The sequence below is a fragment of the Macrobrachium rosenbergii genome, chromosome 11 (assembly GCF_040412425.1).
Source record: "Macrobrachium rosenbergii isolate ZJJX-2024 chromosome 11, ASM4041242v1, whole genome shotgun sequence".
Lineage (NCBI taxonomy): Eukaryota > Metazoa > Arthropoda > Malacostraca > Decapoda > Palaemonidae > Macrobrachium > Macrobrachium rosenbergii.
In genome coordinates, this window is record NC_089751.1 from 6,438,402 (window position 1) to 6,456,974 (window position 18,573).

The 18,573-nt window shown below is 34.3% G+C and overlaps 1 protein-coding gene across 4 annotated transcripts in view; it reads right to left on the reverse strand.

Annotated features, from left to right (window-relative positions):
* Window positions 1-2,151: 2,151 nt before the first annotated feature.
* The window catches only part of wun (wunen), a 119,455-nt gene continuing 103,033 nt past the window's right edge, over window positions 2,152-18,573 (reverse strand). For 2 of the 4 annotated variants that reach the window (XM_067111119.1, XM_067111121.1), the window contains exons 5-7: window positions 16,199-16,375; window positions 15,787-15,930; window positions 2,152-3,821 (exon numbers count right to left, since the gene is read on the reverse strand). In XM_067111119.1, coding sequence (XP_066967220.1) covers window positions 15,802-15,930; window positions 16,199-16,375 — 306 coding nt within the window. In that variant the 3' untranslated portion in view covers window positions 2,152-3,821; window positions 15,787-15,801. The remainder of the gene's footprint in view (window positions 3,822-15,786; window positions 15,931-16,198; window positions 16,376-18,573) is intronic. The other 2 variants (XM_067111118.1, XM_067111117.1) reach the window with 1 other exon arrangement.

Sequence of the window (18,573 nt, forward strand, 5' to 3'; positions counted from 1 at the left end):
TCAAAGGGATAATTAACTTTCTGCTACATTGAACAGGTAATTAGCTTGTTTACCATTAATTCAATGAGAATAGTCTACCAAAGGTGGAAAACCATTACAGCAGGGGAACAACATTTATTTGGAGTGTAAAAATAAAAAAGAAAATAGGAGAAAACGATTGATCTCAAAACGTAATAATATTTTTGTTAGCTGCCAAACTTGAGAAGTGAGCTAAGTAAGTAACTCAAGTGAGTAGAGGAATTCCTAATAAGGAACTCAAGGCTACAGTAACAGCTAATTGGCATATTAGCCATTATGTCAATGATAATTCCACCAAATGTGGGAAATACCAATGGGTTGCAATGACCAGCTTAAGTGGTCTTGCTTTCAAAATATCTGTACAGGTTTTTCATCAGCTAAGAATCAAAAGTTAGATGTACAGTACTGCAGTTGGGCAGAGGCATTCTTACATATTTAATAATGACCATATATTTTAATATTTAAAACATCTGGGGAAATACCAGGGATACCTTTAATAAAGAATCCTCTGAAAAAATTTGGTCAAACACTTCAATATTCCAATTTTTCCTTAGGAATTTACTACCATTGGTATTTGCTAGGCTCCACACAACAACAGAGACAAAGTGCAAAATGTGAGACTTAAAACATCCTTTGTGTGAAATATGGGAACACTTAGAATAAAAAAGAAAAAGAAAAAACAAGAAGGTTTAACCTGTGGACTATAAATATCACTTGACATAAGGACGGAAAACTGAATCAAGCTAAATTAACCTTCCAAAGTTCTAACAACTTAAAAACCACTGACCCTTAATGTTAAAAAAATATTTTGTTCTTGAAGTATTCCATGACTTTTTCAGTGGGCAAAGTATAAAATTACCATGAAATACCAGAATACATACAGTACCACATTATATAAAGTAGTCCTGTAACGCATGAAGACTAGTTTCTTGTTCGCAGTTCATAATGATATAAATGAGGTCTTTCAGACTGATGTATTCTGAATCATATGTTACTTAATGAAACAAGACATGATCTTTAAAAATTAAAGAAAATTTAATGATAAATTTTGATGTTGAAAATATGGTTGTATTCTATATTTGTGGTAGGAATTTCAGTGCTAAAAATGGGTTCTAGATCATCAAAATTTTTGCTCAATTCTTGGCATTTCACAAAAAAATTTTATCTACGGTACACACTGACTGTTTCTTACCCAATACTATGTAAGAATTTTGTTACGTGTGTGTGTGTGTGTGCGTGCGCATGACATTCGCATGCAGCAAAGTAGACTATATGACTCTAAGAGCAGACAAAATAAAAACTGAACCATAACAATCTGATCAATAGTCCAATTTCTCAAAGAAAGAAATCTAGTGGACCAAGGTAATCTACTACAACATTTTGATAATACAGTATAATAACTAACTGTTTTAAGCACTAGATCTAGATTTAGGTCCACAATCATATCTGATCATCTGTTCATTTTAAAAGACAAATAGGCTAAGAAACAAAACAAAACAATCTAGAACATAGTCTTTAAAAAAAAACTTAGTGGAGAAGAGGAAGCCATGGAAGGCTGGAAGTTGGCCTAGGATGTGGGAAAGCAGTGCAGTGGAGGAAGGTGGTGCAGAGTTGCCAGTCGTATACTTTTAAATCAGATCATCTACAAAAATAAACCTTGCAGAACTTGTAGATAGCAAATAAAATCTATATAAAAGAAATATTCACTATGTATCTTACACATAATTTCTTGCATTCACATAAAATCCCATGAAAATAAAAATTCAAGCCTTATTATTTTACTCATCTAAATATATATAAAACAAGATAAATAAATTAAATAAACTGAGGAAACTGTATTTTAGTAGTCTAAAGGTCTCCAAAATAAATCAATGTTATTCCTCAGTGACTCAAAATAAAGATTTTAAGCCATTACTTTGTCTAAACTTGTTCAAAATAAATTGAGGCTGATTCTCTAAAGACTACAAATAAATCGACTTCCCCTGACAACCATATGTAATTTCCAGATTTCCTTGCTCTTAGCATCTTGGTTGTAGTGAATTCAGAACATGATTTACTTCCCATCATTTGCTTTGAATGGAGCAAACCTTACTGTTTCATTGGATAAATTATTTCTGATTTAATTTTTCAGTCTTTTAAAAAAATTAACTGGGTGTACAAGTTTGCATAAACTTGCGTAGGTATGGAAAAATTAACAATTTGTCCATTTTCAATTACTGAAGCTACCTTAATAGACAATAATTTGGGCAAAAAATAAGTACTGACATTACTATGTTCCTTTCATTTCTGAGTGTAAAATTATACATGAGAACAATTACTCAAGGTAATTCTATATCTAGGACTACCTTTGAACTTTGCTACTGTGGTGACTCCATTAGTTTTGCTTGAATGTCAGTGTGGTGGTCCTAAATTCAACCCTGGCTCATGGCTTCATAGATTTCTCGGCAACACTACTTTCTCTTTCAAGTGGTCTAAGGATGGGGGGTTTGGGGGAACCAATAGGTCCACCTGCTAAGTCATCTGCAGCAAAGCCTGGCTCTCCCTAGTCCTAGCTTGGATGGAGAGGGGATTGATCATATACAACTACTTTCAGTCTTAAGACATTATGAGCCAGTAGACTGGAATGTCCCTTGACTCTACTGCTCAAGAGTAACCCATAAACCTTTAATACCGTGAAAGAATTGATTGTCTGAGTCAAAAGTAAATTTTTGTAAATTTACAAAGGAGCTTCCCTAAATAGTTCTGAACAGTTTAGTCTAAAAGATCTTAGTTCCTGAGAGTCATAGAGATTCTGTGTCTTAGCTTAAAAAAGTAAAATTGCCTGCTACTAATTTTGAACTGTCACTTGCCAACAAAAGATCGGTGTTTAGTGACAATATGCTTTTAGCAAAAGCATAACAGCACACTACTTTGGAATATGTTTGAACATATGACAATAAAAACCTCAACGTTTGAACATATGACAATAAAAAGCTCAATGTTTGAACATATGACAATTAAAAGCTCAATCTTTGGGATTATTTGGGTTAGCAAAAGAAAACTTTTGACTTCTGGGATTTTGGAGAAATTAAAGGTGAAGCCATGAGGCTCACAAAAACCTTTATTTTTGGCCGATTCAGAGGAAGAAATATGAAGATCTGTAGTTTTCAGCTTAATTTTTAGACTGGTGACACTGTCAAGTGTGAAATGCTGGATAAGGGAAATTGGATGGTTGTGTGGATGTGATAAGTGGAGATGTGCTGGTGGGGAAAAGGGGATTGTTTACATGGCAAAGGTCAGGTGTCAACTGAGCAGTCTGTGCAAAAATAGTATACCCATATGAAGGGGGTACAATTAGGTGACAAATTACTGACATGCAAGATATTGCATCAAAAAGGTTGATTGCCTAGTAACCCCCATGAATCCTTCCTGCTTAGTGAAAAGTAAACATACGAACACATACCTCAGTACCTTTCATAAACACTGAATTAATGCCAAAGGTTGATGAACTTGTTCTTCATCTCTGATTAATGTATTATGGCTTAACATAAAAGCATTTCTTTCACACTATTAATGTATATAAGTTTTAAAAAATTACAAAGTAAGTTAGTAGAAGCTATAACAGTCCACAAAATAAAAAATTTTACTTTATAGGCTCATTATGAATTATGCATCAAAAAATACCATACTTATTATTCCCCTCCATCTGTCCGAGCTGTGTGAACTTCATTTTCTGCACGAGCATAATCACGCAAAAAGACAGTTTCATTCTTCTTAGTTGTGGTTGGTAGCTCTCTTGGAAACAGATCTGAGAAGTACAAAGCCTAGGGCAAAAAGAAAAGGATAAAAAGCAATGTGAGAATCCAATACTGTATAATGTTATTAAGTATTTTAACTAACATGGACATGCATAAAACAATGCTTCACCTACAGTGCAATGTCACCTCATACAGGAAATGGCTAGTGCTAGGACAATGTACAATGAAACCAATGGTCTAATGGCCCTTACTCAAATTAGAAGATGGAAATAATAATGATGATAAGACTTAAATAACATTTGTTATAATAATACAAATAATGATGATTAATAACAATGACACAGCTACAATTACAGCTGGACTAAATGGCAAGAGTTCTAACCCAAATAGCAACCCACCCAAGGAATTCACAAGCTGATCTCTAAAATAGTTCTGCCATCAAGGTATTAATAGGAAGCAATACATATTAATATCTCTCAGGTCCACATATTTTTAGATGGGTAACACTCCCATCACAATTTCTACTATCAGCTTTGAATGCTAACCCCAATCTCAGTTGTTACTTTTCCCTATTTATCAAGACAGAATTTTATAAAAGTGGGAAAAAGCCACACCATAATATGTCAAAGAGCCCTTCATCACATCAAGGTGGTCCTATATTAAAGCGTCCTTCAATAAACTTAAAAGTGGTGCCACAACCATTTATGGGAACTTCAGTTTGAGCTACTCATACAGATGGCTACCTATTTGGTGGTTTGCCTGCATTTTTTTCCCAATAATGCCTACACAGGACCCAGCAATCCAACACAAACACTCTTCTTCTAATCTGTAAAAAGATTTGTCTACATTCCTAAAGATACAGTGACCAACTTTTGTAAAGTTTTATGGTAGTTAGTATGTAGTTGATTAATTCTTTTACCCTGTTCCTGTTACAAAGTGTCATTGAGCAAAAATGCTTTCTTTGGTGAACCATATCAAGCAATCATGTGTGTGGCTCAGATACCATGCTCTCTACATCATGTCCCACAATTCCTAATATTAGTACCATTCTGTTGATGTTACTCCTCCAACTCTATGCTTTGAATGCTGTTCTTCCTGATGATATGATCTCTATTTTAAAACTGGTGTCATGCTCTCCTTATTGCATCCACTAATGATCTCATCCTCTTGAAGCTTATCTCAATGCCCATAAAGGGTGTTGAGGCCCAAGGTACCTATACTGTACTACACACAATTCTGAATTTACATAAAAATGGACCAACAAGAAAACTAAGGGAGTCGTGTACTGGAGTTATCAATGTAAAGTAGGGGAAGCTTTCTAGTGATGGATCATCTTTGGAAAGGATTTCTTAATTTTTGATTAACACCAAATCATTCTGTGCAAGAAAGCTTAAGTCAAATAAGTTTGAGTTTTGTGTGGATACAAGTTTTAGGATAGTGTGAAAATTTGCTACAACTAGGGACCTGAACACTTGGAAATAAATGACCTATGCATATATAAATAAAAAGTTATAAACTTTTACATAATCAATGTAAGTTACTGGTAAAAATACTGTAAGAAAATCCAGACTTTCGGGATAGGTACAAAAAATGTAGAACTAAAGACCATAATGTTTCCAGATAATAAATTTCAACATCAAGTTCTTGATGTATAAAAAACAATACTTCGCTATGAAGAAAGAAATTCTTATTACAATGGGATATTCATAAAAAAATACAACTTACTGTACATATGGATGATTCTAGTCACATACAATCATATAAGTACAATCATAGTCTCCAAAAACTAAACTGAAAACCTTATGAAAATCACCAATCCCTAAAATTTTACAGATTCATAAACTGGACTTTAGTGTGCCTTTTACAATGAACAATATGTCGACATGATTCTCACCACTTATGATGTACCATTACTATTTTTTTTATTCTCAAATGCATTCACATGCAACAAAAGACTAAGTGGATTTAACTGACTTTGCTCTGTGTTACTGCACAAATTGCATTTTATTGATTTAAGCACATAAAGCCCATTAAGTATGGTTTAAATTTAAAAGTTTAAGAGGTTTAACTTTGCGGCAAAAAAAAAACTAATAACATCTGTACTATAAGTTAGGCATGTCATTACATGCCAGTGATGCTCAAACACTTCCATACACTACTGGAATAAACACACAAAGAAAAAAATCATATAATCCAGATAGTATACAAAACCTTTTAATAACATGTTTCAAAGATACAAATCATTGTTTTAAAAAACCCTTGCCACTTTGGCTGGTCAGATAACGTCCAAAATTACTAACTGTCTTTGTATTTGTGTTTAATTTATATTAGACCATTACTAGCATTGTGTAAAGTCCCTCTCTGAAGTTTGTGATTCATATTCAATCTGAAACCATAGGGCACATATGTAAATTGAATCAAATTTTTAATTGTTATGATGGGTACACACAAAGCTTCAAATTCACCTTTCTACCATATATACGGGCAGTCTACGCTTATCGGTGGCATCGGTTACGGCGTTTCGGTGTTACGACACTTGGCTAGTGACGTCGTTAACCAGATTTTCGGCGATGGTAAGTGATTTTTGGTGTCAGTAGGAGGTTTATTGGCATAGGTAAGCGGTTTATCGGCGCTGATACGCGGTTAATGGTGCTTACGATGTCGTAAACGCCATTTATTACCATAATTATCAGCAATTTTCGGTTATCGGCACTTGGCCAGGAATGGAATCCCCACCGTTAACTGGGGACTGTCTGAGCTTCTAAGTTGGCTTGTGCTATACTTTACCATTCACTGAGAATAGAGCACCACCAAGTTTCTTTAATCTTCCTTGCTGGTGACCTGGTATTGGGGATAACACTACCGTTTGCTTTGTGTAACACAAAGGAAACAGTATTAACCCTTTCATATCTGTATAGTTATCACATCACTGAGGGCACATGAGCCCCGATGTGTCTGGGAGCGCTCGACAGTGCGAAAAAATAATTATTTCGAAAATTCAGCAAAAATATAAATTTTATGCCAACAACGTTCATTTTGCTGTCCTTTTTTTCTAAATGTTTATATTTTATGGTGGAATAGTCAGAATAAGAGTCCCAGCCCTCTAAATACAAAAAAATGTGAGTTATTGCACGAAAAAAAAAAAAAAATCTTTTATTTATTTTCATATTTTCGTTAAGTAACCCAAAACTATGAATGTCAGGCGAATGAATTATTTTTTATGAGAAAGCCAACAAAATTCTCTAAATATCGACATATAAAAGAATGGAAAACGAATAAGTCCAGCTGGTGAAAAAATTGATAGAAAAAAGGGGAAGAAACAGAGCGCTCTGCCCGGCCTATGGTGAGAATTATCGCTAGAAAAAAGATTTTTTTGAAGAGCCCTATCTCGGTTATTTTCATAGAAATTACTTTGTAAATATACGAAAATGTAGAGGAAAAGTTGAAGAATAATGTGAGAGTCAAGAAAAATGGCTTTGGTAACGACAACAGTTTCATTTTGACGTTATAAATTGATTGAAACGAAAAAAATGTTACCGTTGTCAACATTATCGTTCGTAGCTCAAAAGCTATAACAGTTAGGCGAATGGATTATTTTTTTGAGAAAGCCAACAAAATTCTCTAAATATTGATATATAAAACAATGAAAAACAAATAAGTTCAGTTGGTGAAAAATTTATAGAAAAGAGGGTAAGAAACAGAGCGATTTGCCCGGCGTATGGTGAGAATTATCGCTAGAAAAAGTTTTTTTGAAGAGCCCTATCTCGGTTATTTTTCATAGAAATTACTTTGTAAATATACGAAAATGTAGAGGAAAAGTTGTAGAATAACGTGAGAGTCAAGAAAAATGGCTTTGGTAACGGCAACAGTTTCATTTTGACGTTATAATTTGATTGAAACGAAAAAAAAATTACCGTTGTCAACATTATTGTTAAGTAGCTCAAAAACTATAACAGTTAGGCGAATTAATTATTTTTATGAGAAACCAAGAAAATTCTCTAAATATCGACATATAAAAAAATGAAAAAGCGAATAAGTCCAGTTGGTGAAAAATTGATAGAAAAGTGGGTAAGAAACAGAGCGCCGCCAGGCATAAAGGTGAGAATTATCGCTAGACATTTTTTTGAAGAGCCCTACTTCAGGATTTTTCATAGAAATTACTTTGTAAATATACAAAAATGTAGAGGAAAGGTTGAGGAATAAAGTGAGAGTCAAGAAAAATGGCTTTGGTAACAGCAACAGTTTCATTTTGACGTTATAATCTGTTGAAACAAACAAAAAAATGTTACCGTTGTCAACATTATCGTTAAGTAGCTCAAAAGCTATAACAGTTGGGTGAATGAATTATTTTTATGAGAAAGCCAACAAAATTCTCTAAATATCGATATATATGATAATGAAAAATGAGATTCAGAGCCCTGCCTAAAATCCAGACATCTCTTATGTGATGCACTAACAAATTTCCGCTAGTTTTACCGTAAAAACTTTGCGAAAGCATGTTGGAAACTGTTCTCGATTGGCGTCGCTGTATGTAAACAGCCACACGTGTTTACCCAGCCTCAGACGCATGGTCTCTGACAGAAGTGTGGCCTGTCAGGCCTGCGTGGAGTGCGATCAGCTGATGTCATTGTGAGAATTTTACTACGCCATGGATTTGCCCATGCGCAGTAGAGGAACTAAAAAATTTATAGAAAATAGAGGATACCAAACAGAGTGTTTCCAATAATGTAATCCTAAATTTTATAAAAAAAAATGTAAGATACGAGAGAGAAACGTGGGTAGGATCAGCTGATTTCATTGTGGGAAATTTACTATGCCAGGGAATTGCGCATGCGCAGTATAGGCACTGCTTGCCTGGCGTATCGATGCCTGAGTTACACGGTCCAAGGTATGCTTTAGCCTATGGAAACCACCAACTGTCCGAAAATAAAAAAAATTTACCCCTACCACACGTACGAAAAATGTCGGTAAATTTTACGTACAATTACGTCAGTCAGACAAGAAGGGGGGTAGGGGGTTATTGCGTAATATGACGTCAATTGGGCAGGAAAGGGTTAAAGGTTCTTTGCAAAGTCACTTTGGTGCCATTGGAACCATTTCACTGGGTGACACAGGTCGAGCCCAGAAAAAAAAGTATACCTTAGTTTTACCAGACCACTGAGCTGATTAACAGCTCTCCTAGGGCTGGCCCGAAGGATTAACCAGGTATCCACTTTTGTAATGGTGATGTTAAGAATATCTTGACAGGTCAACCCTGATGTTACTTATGAAGCAACTGTTTTATTTCTATTTGACTATGGAAGCCAAATGTATGGCTCAGCATCAGACTCAGCATTAAAAAGCTTAGATTCCATTCACATGAGTACCCAGAACCTACACTTCAGTATTTGATTTCTCCCCAAACAAATCCATATAAGCTGAAGTGGTACCCTCGCTTCTTCATGACCTAGTTATAATACAATGTGCAGTACAGATTCAGGCAAGAAACTCAACAGTTAAATGGTTTTTCAGTCAAAGATATTTAAAAACATTCATCCACCATGTAGAATATGGCAAAGATATCTATGTACAAACAATTTCTAACTCCATTTACTTACTATTAGGCCATGTAGAATATGGCAAAGATATCCATATACTGTACAAACTATTTCTAACTCCATTTGGTAACTAATCTGTGATATTTCAACTACAAAAACACTTCCTACAAAATACCATTTTCTAGTTTATATGTCTACATAAATGTTAACAGTTCAGAAAGCTACTTTGACACTGAGTTGCCTAGAGATTCATCTACCCAACAGCTTCCGGATAAATCCAAGGAAAACAGAAATGTTAAAAAGGGCAAAGAATGCACAAAAGATGAAATCATACTAAACAGAAAAAGGATTAAAGAAGTTAAATATTTCAAATATTTAGAGCCTTTGATATAAAAAAACAGGCTCTCTAAAGGATAGTTTACACTAGGCTTCACAGCGCACTTCATAAGTCACCTCTGCCAGCATATGCCCGCCCACCTTGGTGATGCATCATGCTGCATAGCGCGTTTTGCCTCTACACTACGTGTGTGGTGCGACCGGCAGTCCGGCAGCAATATCTTCCTGACAGCCACAATGAGCAGTGACGAGGAAGAATTTGCCTGTGCTGCCGTTGTTGTAGCATAAATGTTTGATCAAATGCACAATTGTGATAGGAAAAGGAGGAAATGGACGAACAGTTGGCTTCTACGGCGAAGGAACAAAGGAAGTTATGGAAGTACCTTCAATGAGCTTTCAGGAGAACGGGCTATTTTCAAAAAATACCTGAGAATATCTCTGCCAACATTTGAACTGCTTCTGGGGAAGGTAACTTCTTTAACTGAGAAAGAGGACACTCATCTTCATGCTAGCATTCCAGCAGAAGCCAGACTGGAAGCTACAATTTTATTCCTAATTTCAGGTTATCTTACTCATCTGTTCCAGCTCCTGGTTTTTTTGATTCCTGCTCCGCTTTTTGTTCAGGCTTGTACTGGCCACGTAGCATGTGGATTTTCTTTTTTATACCTTCCTCTGCTATTTTGTCGTTAATCTGAATAATCTCTTCCCTTAGTTTCTTTATTGGGGTGTCACGTACATCTCTATTTTTATATGCTTTTAATTTAACATTCCATAAACATGGATAATGTGATAAGACCCTATCAGATAATGAATCTCTTCTCGTTTCCATTCCATGGAGTTACAGTAAAATACAGTACTACACGATAACAGCTGAGACATGAGCAGTCGTCGGCTGAATGAGTCGTGCTGCAGCAGCTGGTTGGTGCTCCGTGCGTCCTGAAGAGCAGTCAAGTGGGCAGGGCTAACTAGAATATGGGAGGAGTTGGTGATGAGTTTCAAGTATGCAGCGCGCTGTAAAGCCTAGTGTAAACGAGCCTTAAGTTGGAATTTACTGCAAGACTAACAACAGGCAAATCAAACCAACTGGCAGGCGGAATAAGAACTAAAAATCATATTCAATAAAACTGCATAGTTAGACATGATTATGAATTATTCTGGCACCATATGTATTGCAGCCATGAATCATGGAATGACAGTGAAACTACATCTAGAGGATTTTGTCAATTTGAAAATAAAACTTTTAGATAAGCCCTAGGAATCAGAGGGGATGATAAGAGTGACAAAGTAAATTATATAGGTTTCATAAGTAGATGGAGTAATAATGAAAAGGAGATGGAAATGTCTTGGACACCTTTACACCCAGGGAGAACAGTATGTAATAGTGCCAGCTAGGATCTGGGTACCAGAACAGTTGGAAGACCACCACCTATTTAGATGATATCTACCGAGACACAAAGGCCAGAGATTGTGGGGATTTGTAGAAATGAAAGTACAAGAAAGATAGTGGAGATTTGTAGAAATGAAAGTACATGAAAGGTATGAGTGACAGAATTCTGAAGAGGTCCTTTGTGTCATACAACACTGGAGCAATAATGATGAACAGTGCTGGATGAAAAGCGATATCATTATTCTAGATACCAATTCCAATAATAGTTATTGAAGAACAAGCTATGAATGAAGAGAGAACTAATGAACCAAGAAGGATCAAGCAAAGCATCAAAAGAGAATGAGACACAGATGTGCATTCCTTGCTGCTTTAATTATTAATTAAAAAACATTAATGAAGAACCTTAGATTTCTTGACTTGGTTTGCCCTACAATTATGTAGTAGTATCACATGGTTAATAACTTGTATGAACAGCTATAACTGAAATATGACTGATATTTAAACCACTATGCATTACCATATGGTAAATCAAAATTTTTCACAGAACACAAACCTTAAAACTTCAAAATGCTCTTATATAAATTTCTAAAATTAATTTTGGATTATGCAGAATTGACTCGTCAATAAATTATTTATGGAACTAGTTAATACATTTTTAAAACTAACTTCATCTTGCTTGTACTATAAATTTTAAGCTTTAGAAAACGACAATTTATGTCCATATTTTATGTTTGGAAGAAATCCTTTCTCTCTCGCCAAGTTGTATAATGGTACAACTTGGCATTTTAGTTTATGTGTAGAAGTTCTGAAGGAAGGCTATTTTTACTCTTCAATGCTATTACAATATATCCATGAAACTATCGAAAAAAGCACATGTAGCTGATCATCACTACAATATGGAGAAGTGAATTTATGATAATCTAGGTGGTATTTAAAAAAAAAATCTATTACAAAAAAAGATTATTGCTTCAATCTAACAAATCAACAAATTTAATCCTCATACCAACAGTCATTACTAAATGAATTAACCACCAAGAGCTGTTCTTGAAACTGTGTAATATTAATACTATTATTGTTATTATTACATATTACTATTAGAGAGAATAACTTCTCCGAGCCCAATAGCACTGACTACAACAGTTGTTTCTACGGCATTAATTTTATGTAGTCTCTATGCATCTTATAACATTCTTTTCATTAGAGTATATAGCTGGTATATTACGTTTCCTAAGGTACAGCAACAAGCTTCATTAACTGTAATGTTATTTCATGTTATTTCACTTGATGTTTCAGCTCATGCTCTAGCAACCATTTACTGAGAGTTACAGAAAAGTGAATGAATTAAGACATGCTACACAGGTATATATAAGATAGGTAGTTTAAAACTGGCAGGTTGACTGGTATGCTGGATTCTGACTGTTATGTTGATGCTGCTTGAGTACCTCAGCCAACACCCTCTCATGCCAACACCACTGAATAGGCCAAGAAGATCACAATGCCTCTGGGACCAGGTGCACATCACCAACCTTCAGCCAATTGAAATTCAGTGTAATACCAATCAACCTGCCAACTACAAATCCTGTCTACTACACACATCTATGTTACATGTACTTTAAGTCTTTCACTTTTTGCAGTTCACTAGATGGCCACTGAAGTGCAAGTCAAAATGTCAGATGGAATAAAATATAACAGAACATATTTACATGACCTTAAGAAACCTTGTATACCAGCTAAATGCTGATGAAAAGGTTACAAGATGCATAGAGAAGGCACTCTAAAAATTAAATGCAGTAAAAAAGCTAATAAACTTTATTATTACTATTAATAATAATAATAATAATTATTATTATTATTATTATTATTATTATTATTATTATTATTATTATTATTAAGTAGTTTAACCAAACTATTGAGCTAACTTATTCAGCTCTTTCACGTGGCTGGCCATAAAGATTTGTCTTTACTGATTAGAATAAGGACCAAAAGGATTTCCAAAACTATAAACTGCACAATCAAATGAGCTCAAACATTATCCTGTACCATAAAAATATACTTAACCCTTAAACGCCTGTTGGACGTAGCAAACGTCGACTAAAATTGTCTGTTGAATGCCGAGTGGGCGTAGCAAACGTCGACTACAAAAATTTCAACCTTCGGTCAACTTTGACTCGGACCGAAATGGTCGAAAACGCAATTGTAAGCTAAAACTCTTACATTCTAGTAATATTCAATCATGTACCTTCATTTTGCAACAAATTGGAAGTCTCTAGCACAATATTTTGATTTATGGTGAATTTTTGAAAAAAACTTTTTTCTTACGCACGGGCGGTAACTCGGCCGAAAATTTCAAAAATTCTTTCGTCATTTTGTCGTAATTTTTGCACTGTTCTATATTAGCCGTTACATAAAGTTTTATATATGAAAATGTGCGCAATTTCATGTACAATACAACAGAAAATAACTCATGGTTGTAGCTTTTATCAGTTTTGAAATATTTTCATATAAATCACGATAACTGCCAAAATTTCAACCTTCGGTCAACTTTGACTCGACCGAAATGGTAAAAAAACGCAATTGTAAGCTAAAACGCTTACATTCTAGTAATATTCAATCATTTACCTTAATTTTGCAACCAATTGGAAGTCTCTAGCACAATATTTCGATTTATGGTGAATTTTGAAAAACTTTTTCTTTACGTCTGCGCCAGAAATTCTTTAAATCACGTTATCGTAATGTTTGCACTGTTTTATATTAGTCGTTACATAAAGTTTTATATATGGAAATGTGCGCAATTTCATTTAGAATACAACAGAAAATAACTCATGGTTGTAGCTTTTATCAGTTTTGAAATATTTTCATATAAATCACGATAACTGCCAAAAATTTCAAGCTTCAGTCAACTTTAACTCGACCGAAATGGTAAAAAACGCAATTATAAGCTAAAACTCTTACATTCTAGTAATATTCAATCATGTACCTTCATTTTGCAACAAACTGGAAGTCTCTAGCACAATATTTCCATTTATGGTGAATTTCTGAAAAAAAAATTTTTTCCTTACGTCTACGCTGCGTAACTCGCCAAACATCTCAGAAATTCTTTTTTCGTCATGTTGTCGTAATGTTTGCATCGTTTACATTAGTCGTTACATAAACTTTTATATATGAAAATGTGTACAATTTCATGTAGAATACAACAGAAATTAGCTCATGGTTGTAGCTTTTATCAGTTTTGAAATATTTTCACATAAATCACGATAACTGCCAAAATTTCAACCTTCAGTCAACTTTAACTCGACCGAAAATGGTAAAAAACGCAATTGTAAGCTAAATCTCTTACATTCTAGTAATATTCAATCGTTTACCTTCATTTTGCAATAAATTGGAAGTCTCTAGCACAATATTTCGATTTATGGTGAATTTTTTAAAAAAACATTTTCCTTACGTCTGCGCGGTAACTCGGCCGAACATCTCAGAAATTCTTTCGTCTCATTGTCATAATATTTGCACCGTTTTATATTAGTCGATACATAAAGTTTTATATATGAAAATGTGCGCAATTTCATTTACAATACAACAAAAAATAACTCATGTTTGTAGCTTTTATCAGTTTTGAAATATTTTCATATAAATCACGATAAATAGAAAAAATTCGACTTTCGGTCAACTTTAACTCGACCGAAATGGTTGAAGACTGCAATTGTAAGCTAATACACTTACAGTCTAGTAATATTCAATCAATTAGCTTAATTTTTCAACAAACGGGAAGTCTCTAGCACAATATTTCGATTTATGGTGAATTTTTGAAAAAAATTTTTTTTACGTCCATGGCGTTACGAATTCATGCATCATTTGTGATAATATTTTCTCTGTGTTGCTTTGATAGTTTTAAAATTTGTTATATACCAAAATCATCGCAATTTAGTGTACAATACAACTAAAAAAATTAAGTCATTAGCTTTAACCGTTTTGCTTACAGCGATTTGTATACAATTATATACGAGTTTTTTTTTTTTCTGTCATATATTCCAATATTTATATATGATAATGATATTTTTTCATTTCTGATGGTTGCATACTAAACTTCAGGCAATGACAAAAAAAATGAGCCAAAAATGAACTCTTAAAAACTAAGCGTGCTGTGATTTTTTGAAAAAAACTTTTTTTCCGCTTCGGCGCTAACTCACCGAATGCCGCCGGCATATGGGAGACGTTTTTGTAAATAGGGCTTCGGCGTTAAAGGGTTAATAATACTGCATCATATAAATATACACATGGTGTATCCAACACAACATAATTTTTACTGAATAAAAGACCCCTTTGGAACTTAGGGCACAAAATATTGTATTCCATATTAAGAGAGAAAAGCAGAACATGAGAGCTCACAACTGAAATTTTCTGAAGACCATCACCTGTCTGCCCATGTAAAGAATTACTGTGGAAGCTATTTTGCATGCAAATTTAAATGACTTCTGTCATTTCTTTAAGCTTGGTATTCAAGAATAAAAATACCAGCCTACCTTGAAGTGCACCAGATATCATCTAAATTGAAAATGACTAAAGCATAACCTAATATTGTTAAATAATCATTCTGATTAGGAATCTGAATGGCAGAAATCTTCAAAAGCTTGAAAGAACAAACCAGCCACACAAAACAATCAACTACAAGGCACCCTAAGCAGGTTACATGCATTGGGGGAAAAGAAAAGCACAGCACAAAATAAATCATGCCAGTTAAAATAAGCACTACAGATATCAAATAAATGACCCTGACCCTGAGTTGTTCTTTCTAAACAAAGTCTATCTTGCTGTGAGAAGATGAATGACTACAATTCTGCAATACCATATCCTCTACACCTTCCCGCCGATGCTTAGGTGGATGGCGCCCATCAGAAAACAGATCCGAGGTATACACAGACTAGAAGGTTGTATGAGATACAAGTGCACACAAAATTTTAATGTAAGTGATCAGGGTCAATGTCAATATTTCCTATGTTAGCAAAACTCAAAACTCAAATATTACAAACTATATTAACAAACAATACAGGATTTCAAAATGTAACAATAAAAAAATAAAAACCAAACCAATTCAGCAATAAAGTCATTCTTTTATCAACAAATATCAAAATATTTATCATGTTGCTCAAGTAAAATAAAATAAAAAATAAAAATAAAAGTACACTTACAATGAGAATAGCCACAATAGTCCCAATAATAAAACCCGAAAGAACATCTGACCAGTGGTGTTTGTAATCAGATATACGAGAAACACTTGTGTAAAATGTCAGCATGAGACAAACAAACTGCAAGAAGGGTCGAAGTAGCTCGGGACCCTTAAACTTGAATCGAACTTGTAGATAAATCTGAAATGAAAAGGTTGTGAGAAAAAGGAAAATTATTTAAAAGGACACTTAAAAGGAAGATCAAATATCCCTTGATTTCAGAAGAACACAGGACATGTTTTTGCATGCTTGCTGAGTAAATTTTGCTCATAGAAGGCACCTCTAAAGATGGTGCCATACAAATACATTTCTAGTATCTTTCAGTATACAGTACAGTATAGCTGCCAATTCATCACACCAAAAAGTAAATTTTGCTCATAGAAGGCACCTCTAAAGATGGTGCCATACACATACATTTCTAGTATCTTTCAGTATACAGTACAGTATAGCTGCCAATCATCACACCAAAAACTAAAGTATAATTCATATACATATATATGTAAGTCTTATGCCTTTTTCACAAGGGTATAACCTACTAGTTTCTTAGCCAGTCTTCAAATTGAGCAACTCATGTTTTTCCAATAACAAGCAGTTTGGTGCAAAATCTGACAGCAAGTTACTATATAATGACAGAAAACATGCCTTTGGGACATGGTGTTAAGTCTGACACTTCTTTCTTTAAGGGAGACTAATAGTACAGTATTATCTTTTAATCCATAAACCAGATGCTTATTACAGTACAAGAGTTCAAGACAATAACAACACACTACAGACACCACCATACTTAAGAACATTCAACTTACAAACATTCAGAGATACAAACACATGGGATAACAAATTAAAACTGTTCTATAAAATACGCTACATACTGCATGTACAGTGAATTGTGTTTTAGGATGAAAAATGTACAGTACTGTATTGACTTTATGTATATCATACTGTACAATTCAACATACAAACAGCCATCCGGAACATAACTCGTTTGTAAGTAGGGTGGTGTCTGTACATGTATGTGCAAAACGACTGATGCTCCAAACTTTGGGGAACATTCTCAATCAATACTGCATATAAATCATGAATACATTTAAAAAAGCCTGAAAAAAGTTAAAGCAATGGATAGTGGGATACAGTGGGTCCCCACTAGATCACAGATCAGTATTTGAACCTTCGCTCAATCATGGGGTTTTTCTTTGAACTTATCTCCAAATATGTCACGGAAAATTCACTAATTTGCAGATTTTTTTGTAGAGCAATATTCACTAATTACTGTATTTCATTTTATTTTTGACTAAATACATTTTTTACGATAACAAAATGATTTACTAATTTTTGAAAATTAATATTAATGTAAGCATAGCCAAATATCAATAAAATGTTAAAGCAAAATCCCACAAAATCACAATACAGCTTATCGATGTAAACATACCCCAGTCCAACCTCTCTCTCTCTCTCTCTCTCTCTCTCTCTCTCTCTCAGTATACATATCCTTAATGAAAAATATCAATAAAATGTTATTTCACTTACAGAATCCATTTATACTGTATTATTATACTGATCTATTATCATCGTAATGTAAAAAAAAAAAAAAATGATCGTCCCGACATTTGCAATTGTTTTTATTGATGTAAACAACATCAGTTCACCCTCTCTCTCTCTCTCTCTCTCTCTCTCTCTCTCTCTCTCTCTATGGCAACATTATTGGCAGGAAGGATTGAAAGTAGCCAATTGCACAGCTTGTGGCTTGGATGCTTTGTTATAATGTACAGTATGAGTTGTATTTTTGCTCTCTCTCTCTCTCTCTCTCTCTCTCTCTCTCTCTCTCTCTCTCTCTCTCTCTCTCTCTCTCTCTCTCTCTCTCTCTCTCTCTCTCTCAATAAAATATGAATTTCACTAAAACTCCAAAAAGTTCACAGCGCATACAACTGAGTGCTTGCATATGTATGTACATTACAATTTTTTTATACATGTTATCAGGTTTAACGTAGTTTTTTTTCTTGATATTTTGCTCTTAAGGAAATTGCTTTCATTTTATATTAATAAAGTTTAAATTAAGTTACTAGTTTCCTTAAATTAAGTTTAGTTTTAAGGTTAAATTTAAGTTTTTTGTGAAGGGTTTGTTTTTAGCCTTCAGCTGTTTTTGGAAGTGCTGTTTCTCCTCCTCCCCGCCAGGTGTTTAAGTGATAGTGCTATTTTTGACGCTCTTTATATTTTTATTTTTGGGCGTGTGACGTGGACCCAAAGTGTCGCCAGAGGAGGGTGTGTATCTTGGGAGTTCGGGTTAGTGGAGCGAGCCACAATATTGTTGCAGACTGCTTGGTTGGAGACGTTGTGACCGTATT